Source organism: Gambusia affinis, linkage group LG06 (assembly GCF_019740435.1).
Source record: "Gambusia affinis linkage group LG06, SWU_Gaff_1.0, whole genome shotgun sequence".
In the NCBI taxonomy this organism is placed as follows: Eukaryota; Metazoa; Chordata; class Actinopteri; order Cyprinodontiformes; family Poeciliidae; genus Gambusia; species Gambusia affinis.
Window position 1 is genome coordinate 15,061,313 of NC_057873.1, and position 15,667 is coordinate 15,076,979.

At 38.6% G+C, this 15,667-nt stretch overlaps 1 protein-coding gene across 1 annotated transcript; it reads left to right on the plus strand.

Annotated features, from left to right (window-relative positions):
- The first annotated feature begins 1,715 nt into the window (after positions 1-1,715).
- gmps (guanine monophosphate synthase) lies at positions 1,716-15,043 on the plus strand. Its single transcript, XM_044120820.1, has 16 exons — positions 1,716-1,953; positions 3,646-3,818; positions 3,963-4,077; positions 4,206-4,303; positions 5,175-5,278; positions 5,485-5,678; positions 6,023-6,188; positions 6,683-6,834; positions 7,315-7,488; positions 7,727-7,832; positions 8,035-8,150; positions 8,876-9,001; positions 10,181-10,296; positions 10,410-10,540; positions 10,832-11,004; positions 13,195-15,043. The coding sequence occupies exons 1-16, from the start codon at positions 1,927-1,929 to the stop codon at positions 13,294-13,296; spliced, it is 2,073 nt and encodes a 690-aa protein (XP_043976755.1). The 5' UTR covers positions 1,716-1,926; the 3' UTR covers positions 13,297-15,043.
- The last annotated feature ends 624 nt before the right edge of the window (positions 15,044-15,667 follow it).

A 15,667-nucleotide genomic window follows, 5' to 3' on the forward strand; every position in this document is an offset into this window, starting at 1 on the left:
GGTAAAAACTCAGTTTTATTGGTTTATGAGTTTGACGTCTCCAGGATGGATTGTCAGACATCTGAGCATTAACAACCACATTTTTCTTTATAGTAACAAATTGACCGGTGGAGTGTTGCTTGCTTGTTTATTCAGCTGGTTAAATTAATATACAATAGGAACGTATGCAGCAATAAACATGATCCTAATGAAGACTAAACTTGATTACAAAGTTTAGTCTTAAATGAGTGATTTTACTTCAATCACCATAAAATAAAGGCAATGTAAATAGTTTTTCCTCCTTAGCAATTCTCTAACTTTTATTTTATGGCTACACTATATTTTCAGATTGGAATGTTTAAATTGCAAGCTAAAACAAATGAAAACACTACACTATTAAAAGAAGCCATTCCTTGTATATATTAGAGAAGGCATTTTACTTCAGAACTGTTAATTTAAAAGATAATGACTACACATAAATATAACATGGTTTGAAATTTTGTTTTTTTGTTTTATCTAGATAGTATCTAATTACATGATGATTAAACACTATTTTATGATATAATTCTTAGCTGTCTGCATCTCCTCCTATCTTATTAAGAGGCACCCATGACCCCACATTAAAGAAGTAATGAATAACGACGTGGTCTGGCTTGTGGGTTGGTTTGAGCCCATGTGAAGTTGCTTATCCCAACCGTAAACATGTGACAAGATGGAGGCTTATTTTAATGACGCAGCATGTGATGAAAGGACCGACGTAAAGCTGCCATTACCACCACTTACCGAGATATAGTTTGAGATGAAGGAATGCTATTACAAGACCATATTTTCACCCCTGTTTCACTAGACCTCCTGATAAAACATGCTTAAATTACTTCATGCCTGAAGATATCTGTTACATATTTACCTGGCGCATCTACCAATCTGCAGGCATTTTTGTCTATGAAATAATTTTGAGAATAGCTGTCAGAACTTTTTTTTTTTTTTTTAAGTGGTGTGGATTAAATTTTAAAGACAGATTCAAGAAATTCCAACCCACAAATGTTGCTTGAATAAATACCCATGGTAACTAATTTAAGGTCTTCAGACATCCATATTGCAAACAAATTCAATGAATCTGATCCAGTCCTGAACCTCAGAGGTCAGTGTTGAAAATCATTTGACCTTCAGGTGAGATTTTGTTTGATACATCCGTCCACTTGGATAATATACCTATTTGAGCTAGTTTAGGGAATGTTTTTTCTCAACATAATCTAATCTGCATTAGCGCTGTGCAAAAATATATAGATCTTTCTCCCCAAAGGTCATATAAGGTCAGATTTCAGCTTCCTTCTAGGTAAAATAAAGATAGCTAGAATGAAGAGAAACACGCCCTCCAGACTGTCTTAGCAGGAGATTAGAAAAGCATTCATCAATGCTTCATCTTAAAATGCAAATCTTACATCGCACAAATGCAACGAGGCATTTGTACGACGCAAATGCCTCGCTGCATCCTCACGGGCTAAGAGTTTGGATTTTACAGTCAACTCTTTAAAGAAATTTTGATGAGTAACAACAACACTTAATTTAAAAAAAAATACTTATCGAATTGAATAAAAGGATAAAGCATCTGTTGGCTAGCAGTATTTACGGTCCATGTATATACAAACCCACCGTTGTTGTTTAAAGGTAATGAAAAAGGCAGTCTCTATTTGTTGTGGGCTGATTCTCAGCCTCCAACGCAGAGACAGTGCAACCCTTCCCCTTTACTATCTGTTGAATTTCACTTTGCGCTCCACCCATGAGGGGAGAAAGAGGAGCTTCACTAGATCCACAGCACAGTCTGCCTCTCCAGCAGTAGTCGGCGTGCTGATCCAGGAGCTAACCAGCAGCCCTCTTTCAGTGTGAGACCTGGGACAGTGAGGCGAAGGGGAGAGCTTTCTACACTGAACACAGCGGCAGACCCCCATGGCTCTGTGCAACGGAGACAGCAAGGTCAGTGGATAGGTTACTCCGCGCCGCCACTTTAGTACTGAGTGGCCCGGGTGACTTGATCTCGGAAGCCGTAGTACCCGCGGTTTAGATTCGGCCTCTGTGCACCTCAAGGGGGGGAAAGTTAGTCAGCATGTTACCAACAGCCCCGGAGGTGCGGGTTGTCCGCTGTGTGCCTGTTGCAGTTTCCCATTTACATGTTGCTCATAACTGCTAACTAGCTACGCTTCATATCTCTGATTCATCTGATATGAAGCAAGTCTCGCATATTTTTCCCACCATTTGCATCTTCGTCGAGTAGGTGCCCGCAGCTGCTGGCGCGACGTGGGTTTTAGCATAGCTCTGTTAACCGTGCTGCTAACAGGCTAACGCTCCTTACTGTGTGTTCTTCGTTCGCTAGCACGCTATCACTAGCTAGCAATCGTTAGCCGGGATGAATATGTTAGGACAGCATCGTTAACAGTGTAATAATGACATCATATTTATCTATTTTAGCCGCAGCATCGGCTTCGAAACTAAAACGTTAACTTGCGTCAATCTCGTTTACTTTGCAAGACTGCTGTCACTCAGTTTGAGCTAAAATAACGTCACTTTAAGTGTCAGTCTGCTAACAATCTGACGAGGCTAGTTTGAGCAAACTTAAAACTAACACTGACTACTACTGCGATGTTAGCGGGTCATCTGGTAAGTACTTTTCCTGACCATTCTTGGTTACTAAATATTCATATCCCACCTCTAGGCATTAGAACATTATAATGCGCATTTAGAAACAACTAAAATATGCTTTCACTTTTCACGTGGGTCATATTTCTGGTCTTGCCGCTCTTCATGGGATGTTTTGTTGTTGTACATGGGTTGACTGGCACTTCCATTTCTGTAGGTCCTCACATGACGTGTTTTATCACTCAACCATATGTCATAAAACAAAGTCAAAAATACCTTGACATGGACCAAGATCCTAGAGTAAACATGACTCAATAACCTTTTAAATACTCGTAGTCCAGGAACCTTTTTCCTTGTCAGCTTATAAAGGGGTATATTTCACTAGAAAATTTAATGTGACACAGAAACATAGACTCTGTCTAGGTAAACGGCCCAGATGTTACAAAAAAAAGAGCCAGGCCCAGCTAAATTTGCTATTCTCTCATTATCGTCTGATGACGATGGATAGAACAATGCTCTGTGGGATGTTTAATACTTTAGTGTTTCATAAACAGAGGTTTCTGTTTTTATTTGTATTTATTTATTTTTTTTTATATTGTAAACATCCTCCCCTGAAATCCAGGTTTCTCTCCTTTACCTCCAGTTTCACTGGACCAAAATGTCCATTTAGGAAGCTGATCAAGCTAATGACCCTTGACTAGCTTGAGGTTTCACATGATTTTTCTGAATGGTTGCAGCAGAATTTAACAGAGTGCCTGTCTGTCTAGATATTGTAGCTCACATGTTCCTAATCACATTATGCCTATTTGTGAGTCACATTTTCCGCAAGGAGGTTAAAGATGGAGCACAGGAAAGTTTTGGAGAAGTTAACTTCACTGTGCTGGCTCTCATGCAGAACTACCAACTTAGCATTGACACTTCACTTTGAAGTCTTTGTTTGTGTAACTCTTGGACGTGTTTCTCTTTTTAAAGACATGAAAACAGCTGAAATTTAATCAACATGTTAATGTGTCTGTGAAACTGCATCCACAGCTGGATATCATCACCTCAGCGCAGAATGGATCTTGCGAGGGGGCGGTTGCCATCCTGGATGCAGGAGCACAATATGGGAAGGTGATCGACAGACGAGTGCGGGAGCTGTGTGTCCGCTCAGAGATTCTCCCTTTAGAGACCCCTGCCTTTGCCATCAGAGAACAGGGTTACAGGTGAGAACCCGGGAGGCGGGGACCTTTATTTTACAGTTTCTCTCCCTTTTTGTATGCTTTCTTTCAAATAAAGTGTGACGGTGTTTTGTGGTTTTGCATTGTCTTTATGATTTTTTTTCTCTGTCTCTCTCGTTCACGCCTTAGAGCCATCATTATTTCAGGAGGTCCAGCCTCTGTTTATGCAGAGGATGCTCCCTATTTCGACCAGGCCATATTCACCATAGGAAAGCCCGTACTTGGCATCTGCTATGGGATGCAGGTAGCTTTATCCATGCTTCACACTTGAAAGTGTCTTAAGACAAGGAACTCTCTGAAATGATTTACTGTATTTCAAGCACACCATGACTAAGTCAGTGTATAATTATTAACTCTGTGTGTTTGCCATAGATGATGAATAAAGTTTTCGGTGGTACAGTCCATAAAAAGAGCGTGAGGGAGGATGGAGTGTTCAACATTGTGCTGGACAACACGTGCTCCCTTTTCAGGTATTGTAGAAACTTTTTATACATTGAGTATCTGAAACATAATTGTTTCCAAAAATATTAGTTCAAAGGTTGTTGATATTATGAAATGTGTGCTTTTTTTAAATTCATGTAAATGGCTTTGGGACTGCAGCAAATAATTATTTTAGTAACCAATTATTCTGACAATGAACCAGTTAACTAGATTTTTTTTAAAAACTGGCACATTCTGCAGATTTGATACAATATTTGAAATATTTTTTTAGAATGCAACTAAACAAATAATTCAAATCCTGTTTTAAATAAGAAAAAAAATATTTTCTTGCCTAAAAGAACGTAGCATTCCATTTCTAACAAATTATTCATTTGTAATTAAAAAATACTTCTAACATCAACATGTGAAAAATTCAGCCCTTTATATGTTGTGTTTTCAATAAATGACCTTTTTTGAAGTTTGTATGTTCTAGTTGACAATCACTTACTAAATTAGTTGATCATTTTAATATTTGATTCATCACAATCCAGTTCCATTGTTTCATCTTTACTTGGCCCGCAGCACATTTCACTCAACTTTAAATTTAAATTAATCTTAACTACATTGTAAACTTACGTATTTTGATAAGTTTAACTTTAGGTAATCTTCGGAATCACGTTTATTCCTATACATTTTATTTCAATTTCTCACACAATCCAAAAAAAAACATTTGATCAGAAATATATAAGTGTCAACAACTTTTTCTCTCTAATATGACAAAAAAATGTCACATTTATTGTTATTCTAGACTCCTACCACAAACACTGGTGGTACGCAATAATTATCTCCCAACAGATCAGTAAACACTTCATATCTTCATTTGACGGTTGTGTGTGTGTGTGTGTGTGTGTTTTTTATCAGAGGCCTTCAGAAGGAGGAGCTGGTGCTGCTGACCCACGGTGACAGCGTGGATAAAGTGGCTGATGGCTTCAAAGTGGTGGCTCAGTCAGGGAACATAATTGCTGGTGAGGAGCAGTTTAGATAATCTTTGCCCAGTGTTTGCATAATCTGTATTGTTGTCATAAAACCTAGAAGCATGCATAAACTCCTGTACTATTTTAAAAACAATACGCAGCGTATTCTTTGCATATTAGAGTAGTTTTATTCAAAAGTTTATATGGCACATGTTTGGTCATGATTTATTTTTTTAAAAGCCCTGTATTCAATCTAGGGATTGCTAATGAACAGAAGAAGCTGTACGGGACCCAGTTTCACCCTGAGGTCGACCTAACAGAGCGAGGGATGGAGATGCTGCGCAACTTCCTGTTTGAGATTGCGGGTTGTACAAGTAACTTTACCGTGCTCAACCGGCAGCAGGTTTGCATCAATGAAATCAGAGAAAAAGTGGGCACATCTAAAGTTCTGGTGAGTGAAACTGCCTTAAGTTGGAGGAAAAAAAACCCGTTTTGCTTTGATTTCCGTCTGGAAGAAAGCATATTTTCTGACTATTGAACTTGGTGTGAGGTGCTGTAGCTGATTAGGAGGTGGGTACAACAGTAGTGGTAGTTTGAAGATAAGTAGCAACATTTGTATTCACTCTGCTGAATTCAATTCATGACTTGGTTCTGCGCTTTAGCGGGAGTTTTAAACGTCACTTTTTTTCACAGCGTACTAAGTGGTCAAGTCATAATGATTAGTTGGTTAAAATAACATTAAATTGACAAAATATTGATCTCTGTCCAACTCAAAGTAATTTTTTGGTTCAACAGATGCTTTTGAGCGGCGGAGTCGACTCCACAGTTTGCACTGCTCTCTTGAACAAAGCTCTGAACCAGGAGCAGGTGATAGCAGTTCACATCGACAACGGCTTCATGAGGAAGAGAGAGAGTCTGAGTGTGGAGGAGGCCCTCACCAAGCTGGGCATTAAACTCAAAGGTAGGAAACAAGCTTCTAGTTGTTCTGTAGTTTCTGTAGAATTATTTTTATGTGGATGTTCTATGGTAAACATTTGAAGATTTTGCATATTTTTTAATTTTTATTTTAAAGAAAGGTGGTTAAGTTGTGACATTTACAAGGTCGATAAATGTGAAAACCTGATCAGATTTTCAGTCACACCATTCAAAAGGGAACCTTGTGTATTTAAAAAAAAAAAATATTTTAGGAAAATTTTAATAAGACCAAAAAAGTGTTTTTTTTTGTTTTTTTAATACAGAAACATTTGGCAAATGAAAACTATGTAGATGTTCTTGACGATATATCATCTCCACAGTTGGTGTTAAGGAGATCCAGGTTCCTTTAATGGTGACCTATGAGTTGCACTTTCAATTGAATTCCTGGAAACACCCACGTTCTTTATTTATTTAATTTGCTGAGTTGTGCATGTATAACCATTCTGTATAAATTAACCGTCGGTCTGTTCGTTTCTGTAGTGGTAAATGCAGCTCACACCTTTTACAACGGGACGACAACTCTCCCAATCTCTGACGAGGACAGAACGCCACGGAAACGCATCAGTAAAACCTTAAATATGACCACCAATCCTGAAGAGAAAAGGAAGATTATTGGAGACACATTTGTCAAAGTGAGCAGCAGCTTTTTGACAATTCTGTTTAAAACTGTCCTTTACATTTTTCGCTCTTTATTGTCCCACATTGGGGGAATTTGGGTGTAACAGCAGCAAAGCGACAGGCAGAAATCTAAAAGAATATGTAAAAAAAACCAAAACTAAGAATATATTATACTGTATCGATAGAATACAACATAAAAACAATGTGCAGTTATTAAAAATAGCTCCAAGCACAAGGAATGTGAAGTAAATAATTTTTTAAATTGCGCATCTGTAATTTTGTGCTAAAAGGAAACGAACATTTTACAGTATGTGAAAAATTAAACTGTGCCATAATAGCAGAAATGTAATTTCAATTAGTAAAACTGTGGAAATAATTGCGCAAATGCTAGCAAGAATGTAAACACTTATTGAGTTTTAGTTTTGACTTACTAACCGATTGCGTTATCATTGCTTTTAATAGTTCACTGTTTGATCCTCTGTGTCACTTCACAGGTGGCTAATGAAGTGCTCGGAGAAATGAACCTCAACCCTGAAGAGGTTTTCTTGGCGCAGGGCACCCTGCGGCCTGACCTCATCGAGAGTGCCTCTCATATTGCCAGCGGAAAGGCAGAGGTCATCAAAACACACCACAACGACACCGAGCTCATCCGCAAACTCAGAGATGAGGTACCTGCTCACACAAAACTCCTACTATCACCTAACTTGGACTGTCTGGTGTGAGTTCTTGCCGTTTACTGAATGCAAGTTGGACTTCAGAAAGTAAATTGAAAAACAAATTAGTAAAGAATTTAAAACTCAGCATTTCAAAGAATTGTTTGCCTGCTCTCATTCTTAATCAGCACAGTATGAATACAGATTCTGCTGGATTTTTTGCATTTATAGATACATTTTTATTTCCGTCCAGGGTAAAGTAATCGAACCTTTGAAAGATTTTCATAAAGATGAGGTGAGAGCGCTGGGGAGAGAGTTGGGCCTGCCAGAGGAGATTGTCTCTCGGCATCCTTTCCCCGGTAAGTAAATATACACTTGTGCATTCACTGTCACTATAGTATACAGTTGTTAAATCAATATAGTCCACACTAATTAAGCATTTTAACCTATTCATCTCATGTTTTTTCTCTTTTTTTCCAATCATATAAACAAGTACTGCTCACATAAGTGTCGATCCTGGCGCCAGTGTAAACATAACTTTTTTTTTTTCTTTCCCTTTAGGTCCTGGTTTGTCCATCAGAGTGATTTGTGCTGAAGAGCCTTATGTTTGCAAGGACTTTGCTGAAACAAACAACATCCTCAAAATTATCACAGACTTTTCTGCAAGTGTCAAAAAGGTCAGTGGAAAAAGTCAGACTATTTTCTTCTCTAATGGTCTTTTTGCAGTGCATGAAAACGCGATTACCATCATTAACTTTTATGCTACACTTTTCTCTAAAGTGTGCATGTTCTGTTTTAAATCAACTAAAGATCCACTTCAGTTGAACAAGATCATGTCTGATACCTCAAGTCTCTTTTATTGTTCTGATCAAGCATCTCAAAGTTTGTCTGTAAAAAGGTAGCCTTTGAAATTTGCAGGGACGTAATTGGCGTTTGAGTTCATTTCTTACTGTGTAGTCCGCTGACAACTTCCTGTTGCCTTTCCAGCAGCAATATTATTTCTCACATGAAAGTTTAGGGGAAGAACAAAGTGGGAGAACATGCAACATGGAGACGACATGGTGCTGTGGACCGCTTTGGAAACACTGAAAAGTGGAGACCTTTGTGGCTGTTTTTCTTTTTTTTGTTTTTTATTTTTTTCTAGGTGCTTTTTAAATAATAATGAGATGCTTCTGGTTGATTAGTCACTCCAGAAATATCACCCTTGTAATCTAGTTTTTCCTTTTTGCCCTGAAAATCTAGAATTTACCTAAATAAAATTACTAACAACATTTAAGCGTCTTCAGTTTGCTGATAAAACGATTTAATGTTTATTCAGAGGTGGCTTGTTTTTCCTGTTTGTTGGGACAAAGCCAGCTGCATTTCGTCATGTTGAACCTTCTTGTGTTTCCTTGCTGTCCAGCCTCATGCCTTGCTCCAGAGAGTCAAGTCGTGCATATCAGACGAAGAGGAGGAAAAGCTCATGCAGATCACCAGCCTTCATTCACTTAATGCCTTCCTGCTGCCCATCAAAACCGTTGGTGTCCAGGTAAACCAGAACATCCAATGTATTCAAACTCTTGAATCGGGGTCAACACTTTAATTTATCATAAATGTCAATTTTTAATTGTCAGTGAAACACATTTTGTGACCTGAGGACTCTGGCAGAGCCATGGCAGGATGTGTGTTGTGCACTTGTTCCTCAGTTGAAGAGTTTTTCTTTACATGACTCAAATGTTCCAGTTGTTTTATAATTGTGGGACAAGAAATGTTTCCAAAGTACTAGATTAGGAATCTGTCCTCTTCAACTAGTTACCTTTACAAACTTCCTCCTTATTCCATTCATTTTGTCTAGAAAGTAACCGTTTTTTTTTTTTTTGTTTGTTTTTTTTTTTTAAAGTTTTTGACAATAAAGAGTCATTCTCATAAACTACATTATCATCCAAAAAGATAGATTTTTTTTGTTTTTAGTAAAGAGTGTCTCCTATGATTCTTTTTCTGTACGAAATCTAAAATGTATGCATATATGTCTCTTAAATTACTAATCTGCTTTGAGAGACAATAAGGGTGCATGTGATTTACAGTTTTATTGGTTTTAATTATATTTAATTTAATTATAAACTATCTACAGATTAGAGGACCTTGAGACAGAAGCAGTAGAAATGTTTTATGCTTAACCCAAAAACAGCCTGTTGTTCTGGAAGATGTCAGCTGTATATGGGAGAAGTAGCATCGCTTCAGAGACGGAGTTACTCTGACGGTGTTTGTCTCCAGCGGTTTGCTTTTTGCTGGGCAGGGATGGTAATTTAGATGTTTCCCACAAGACACACCCACACAAAAACCGCCACGTTGTTTTTTTTTTTTTTTTATTACTTTTGTCTTGGACAATGTGTTCAGAGCAAGTTCTTGTCTTAAGTGTTTGGATCAGCTAGAGATGAATGGCTCTAAATTCCGACAAACATTGCCAAAGTCAGTCAGTGGCGGAGAGTTTGCTGTAGGTGTGTCCTGTGACTGCCTGTTGGAGACCAGAGGTTTAAATTTAACTCAAACCTCAATCTGTGGGCCAGACAGGACACCGTGGCTAAACATAGACGGCTTTCTGTGCCCAGGCTGAAAACGAAAACAGGACGTTATGGAACTTAAATGTCTATTTATTACACAAATGTCCTGAATTAATTCTGAAGACTTTAGTTCCCATTTATTTGATCGAGTTTTGTCTCTGTTACAGGGAGATTGTCGGTCTTACAGTTATGTGTGCGGTGTAACGAGTAAAGAATCTCCTCACTGGGAATCACTGATGTTCCTGGCCAGACTCATCCCTCGCATGTGCCATACCATCAACAGGTAACACACACACAAAAAATAAAATCACAATTTCTCTCCAATCAGCAGAAACATTTAGAGCTCAGTGTTTTTAAAGACCTAACCTCAACTCTGTGACTCGTGTGTTTCTCCAGAGTTGTGTATATTTTTGGGTCCCACGTAAAGGAGCCGCCAACAGACATTACCCCAACTTTCCTGACCACCGGTGTTCTGAGCACGCTCAGACAGGCCGACTTTGTTGCTCATTCTATTCTTAGAGAGTCTGGTAAGTTTCGATTTCTTTAAAAGTTAAAATTTTTGAGATGTGTGTGTACATTTTCAATTTAGTAAATAAAAAATATATTGGATGCCATGAACTAAATCCATCCCTTTTCTTTTAAATCTAAACAGTAGTATTATTATAAAAAAAAAAAAAAAAAAAGCCTTATACTAAGTGTTAACTTGAATGTGTGGAAAATCTTTATTTATTCTCATTAAATGTATTTTGTTATCGGGCGTTTTTGAAACTAATCAGAAACATTTGGTTTGCCTTGGATTCTCTTTGTTTTTATTTCAGGTTATTCAGGCAAGATCAGCCAGATGCCGATCATCCTCACTCCCCTGCATTTTGACCGAGACCCCCTGCAGAAGCAGCCTTCCTGTCGGCGCTCCGTCGTGGTCCGCACGTTCATCACCAGCGACTTCATGACGGGCATCGCTGCCATGCCTGGTAACCATATCCCAGAGGAGGTAAGATAATATGATGCAGTTTGTCACATTATGTACTTTCAAACTAGGGAGTATAAACTCAGGATTTTACAGATTTAGTTGTCATCATGAGTAACCCTCAATAAAATAAGATAATGATTTAATACTAAAGTAAATTTAATTATTGGAGTCTTTATTCCATCAACTGGGACTTGAGGTTTCCTCCAGACCACAGATTATTAAGAGGCTGCTGCAGTAGTGCAGCAGAGTTAAGTGAAAGTCTTTGGTTAGCTTTTACTGACTCTGTCAAAATAAGTTTTCTCTGGGTGAAGCAGTGTGATTAGATTGAGATTAGTTCAATCTGGGTGAAAATACCCCAAGTTCTGCAAAGTTTAATATCTCAACAACACAAATACCATCATGATGAGCTTCTGAAGATGCTACACTCCCCTCCGTAAAACACTGCTGAGCACTTTCTGCAAAACCACACAAGTCTGTCTGCTACATTTACTAGTGAATAAATGTTTGTAAAACATTTAGAGCTCTTATTTGATTTGTTGGTGCTGTGTGCAGACATTATTCAGTCAACAACAAAGATTTTAATTCTTTTTTTTTAATTTAATCACATTTAGTTTTGCTTAACAGGGAATGTACCTCATAGAAAGTTAAACTTTTCTCTTCAGTCTCAAGATTATTTTTCTAGAAAGTCTTTAGCATCATCAAAAGGTTTTTGTAGGAAGCATGAGCCAGGACACAGTTGTTTTTCATTAGTTGGTGTTCTCCTTTATACACTCCCAGTTTATTTCTTATTGTTAAATCCTGAACACCTCCCTTAGCTGAAGCAAGTGAGGCGTCAGTACTTTAATCCTGGACATTTCTGGGACTTTCAGAACGAGATGTTGATGTGCTCTTGGGAGTAGTTTTAGTTGGCACTCAATTCTCAATTTGTGTATAATGGGTCCCCTTATTGTTCCCTGGAGTCCAAAACCTCAGAAAATAGACATTTAACTCTTTCTAGAATGATAAGTATTACGTTTTTTTTCTTTTAGTTTCTTGAGATCAAGGCATGACTTGCTGCTTTTTGTGATCCTTCAACTTGTCCAGTAGTGTCAGACAAGTGTGATGGCTTAATTGTACAGTCTAGATCAGGGTCACCAACACGGTGACCCTGATCTAGGGCCCCCGGTAGCCCCAGGGGACCTTGTCAGTTCTGAAAATAGCCATTGTCATTAGGGAGCACTGTGGAGGTGGGCACATCAAATATTACTGGTCAGATTACTTTTATTTGGCGGCTTGGCACTTTTTCTGTAAGCTAAAGATTATTGAGTGGAGTTTGATCCCACTTGTAGTCCTAACGGCGATCGTTGGATCCTGGCTGAGCTTTTTACCGTGTGCGCGGTTCTGGCGGGTCATCGGATGGCAGACACCTGCCGCTCCTACTGAGCGTCTCAGACTAAACTTTCCCCAAAAGAATAGAAATTAAGCAAACAATGTTGCATCACCTTCACCTTCTCTCAACATCCCCCTCTTTTTGTGGATCTCACGGGAAGGCTTCGCTTTCATGTCTTTATTATTTAGCATCGTTCGTTTTTAGCTCACAGAAAAAGCGGCAAATTCACAAAAGTAAACCGAGTGACCAATAGCCTTTTGCGTCCACCCCCACAGACTCACACTGAGCTGCACTACATACAAGATTCTTTGACGCAGAATATATGTTTTTTCTTTTCTCCACAATTTTGCTAATAGTAAAGAGGGTGAGATAATAAAACATACAATAACTATTCTTTTTTTTTTTTTATGCAAAGGAATATCTCAAGGTACTAGTACTGCGTACAGCTGTGCAGCTGCAGGTGATACTGGAATGATCCACACTTTTCAGTCACTTGTAGGCAATTTAGAATCACACAGAAAAGCTTCAAAAGGGAATCAAACTTAAAACTCTGAACTAAGAACTTCTGGTCACATAATAGCAATTAACCATAGCTGGCCTTACTGATAACTATGAGTAGTCCATAGGATTAATATGATTAGACTGCATATAATTATACATATATATGTATTATTGTTACAAAGGCTGAGCCAAGAAAATTTATGTCTGTATCAAACAAGGAGCCCTTCGTATTGCTCTGTACCCGTGAAGTGGCTCCCAGTCTCAAAAATTGGTGATGACAAAAACCTCAAACAAAAACAAAACACTCTCATGATGCAACTTGGTTTTTCTCACTCCACCAGGTGGTGCTAAAGATGGTAAATGAGATCAAGAAGATCCCGGGCATCTCCAGAGTGATGTACGACCTGACTTCCAAACCACCCGGCACCACAGAGTGGGAATAGAGCCACATCATGACTTCATATCAATAGGACACACATTCTCACACACACAGTGCACAAACACTCTCCGCAGACACCGGAGGGCCGGTGAGCCGCTCTCTCTCTGTCCTTCCTCCCCTGACCCCTCTTTACCTCCTCTTTCTCTTCGACATTCCCATGGAAGGCAGACCGTACTGTGACGAAGCCCCTCTGCTCTGCACTCCCCATCACTCCCACTCCTACCTGGTCTTAATTTGTTTTAAGGTTTTTTGTTTTTTTGGGGGGTTTTTTTTTCGGAAGTAGGGATCCAGTAGTGTTGGTTATGGTTAATATATTATTTTTAATTCATGTACATGTTCTGGCTATTATACAAAGGTAAGTCGCTGCTTCCTTTTCTGAGCTTAACCTTTAAAGGCAAGCGGTAAGAAGCTGTGATGTTGACTCGATGTTGTGCCTAAAGATTAATTGTGGGGTGGGTAAAAATAAAAATAAGAGACGCAAACAGTGTTGTCATGAACAAAAATGCAGTAGTGGGTTGGGGATGAAAGTCTTCAGCTGTTGCTTTGTATTTTGTTTCTTGTAGTACAGAATGTTTTCAGACTATCTGTACTCTCTCTCTTTCTCTCCATACTGCGTTACAACCGAGGTTGTCTGAATCAGCAGCCTACATGACCAATCAATTTTTAAGCCCTCCCCCTTTTTTTTGTTGCCAAAAGTAGAATATGCTGTGGTGGTGTTGAATATTGTGGACTCCTCAGATTGTTTGGCTGGAGCTGTTGTGTTGTTTCTGCATCCTTCCTGGACAGCAGTCCACCCAGCAGGGGCTTCAGAGAGATGACTCCTGGGAAAGAAGCCAATACCGTTGGTAACTTTGTACGTGCCTGTTCTGTATTTTTATGGGGGTTTTTTTGTTGTTTTTTTTTCCTTTTCTGGTGTGAAATGAATGGACTCTGTCCAGAGAGGAGAATGCTGTTCTCCTCATGCTGCAGTATGTGTGCTTTTTTTTAATGAAGAAGATTATTAAAGGCAAAAGGACTAATATCAAACCTATAGGTACAGTAGTAAGAGCTTTTAACCACATTGTGTCACTTGCTGTTGTTTGACGATTTGGCTGCTTCTGCATTGTGCAGAGGCACGTTTTTTGCACATTTTTCACTCATGAAGCCTCGGTGCTACATCAGCATAAACATCAAGTAGAAACTTTATCTTAACTATGTCCCTCTTTAGTGTTGAAGGTCCATTTAAGGGAGTTGGCTCGAGCTCCTGCCTCATTTCTCGTTGTCGCGCCTTGTATACATGGTCACTTTCACAACTGTCGATGCATCATTTCCGGTCTCCCGTCTCGTCATTTAGACCTCAGTGGATACAGTGCTCAGGTTTAACTGAGTTTTTAAAAGCGTGTAGTCTCCTGTTAGCGATATTTACCCTGGATGTGATACCTCCATCTGTTTTTGTGCCTCTCATCCTTTCGTTAACTCAACTCTTTGGTGACCTTAACTGCTGTTTGTGATCGTCCTTCTGTTTTGCCTTTGTAAGCGTGTTTCTATGTTACACAAGTCCCCATAAAACGGCTAAAGTGGATTTTTCTTTTTTAAATCTCAATAAGATTAAGTTATGCAATATTGTCCTTAACTTTGATTTCCTTCACGTTTGCTCAGCGATGTTCATTTTTCCTTAGTAACGTGCCTCAAACCAAGCCACTGCATGCAGTTTCAACTATGACATTTGTACAATGGAAAACTGAGCTTTAATAAAGATCTCAATGTTAAAACTTCTATTTGTCACTTTTTGTTCCAGAAGTGGTATAACATTATGACCAGTGATACTGCTCTGACATTAAATGAGATTAAATTTCCCCTGTTTGGTTTATCAACATTTCTATTTGCTAAATATTAGCTGAAAGAATTTTTTTCTTCAAATTCAGAACTTAACATTAATTTTCTTAAGTGAAACTGGGCAAGGAACTTATCTCCTCGTTGCCTCCTGAACTATGCATTGATGAATATAAGCACTTTCGAGCAGTTGGATGAATGTGAGTCTAATGTAAAAACATCAGAAATGATCTTGATCATTCCTAATGATCTTACGCCCCATCAATCTGAGAATCTATTATCCTTGGAGTGAACACGCTAGTACAATCACCAGAAGGTCAGACTGACCAAAGTATGTAGGGAAAGACTACAAAGAGAAATTGAGAATGATTTAGGTTGTATTTTGATGAATCAAAAATACTTTTTGAGCAATTTGATTTAAATAAAACTAAATTTGAGATGCGTCAAGTCACAACAGCTTCTTTGGAGAAAGCTTAAGGGCATAAATCACACACACACACAAAAAGGAAAATCATACCAGCTGTCAGACATGGTGGTGGAGGGGTGATGACTTGGGATTGCAG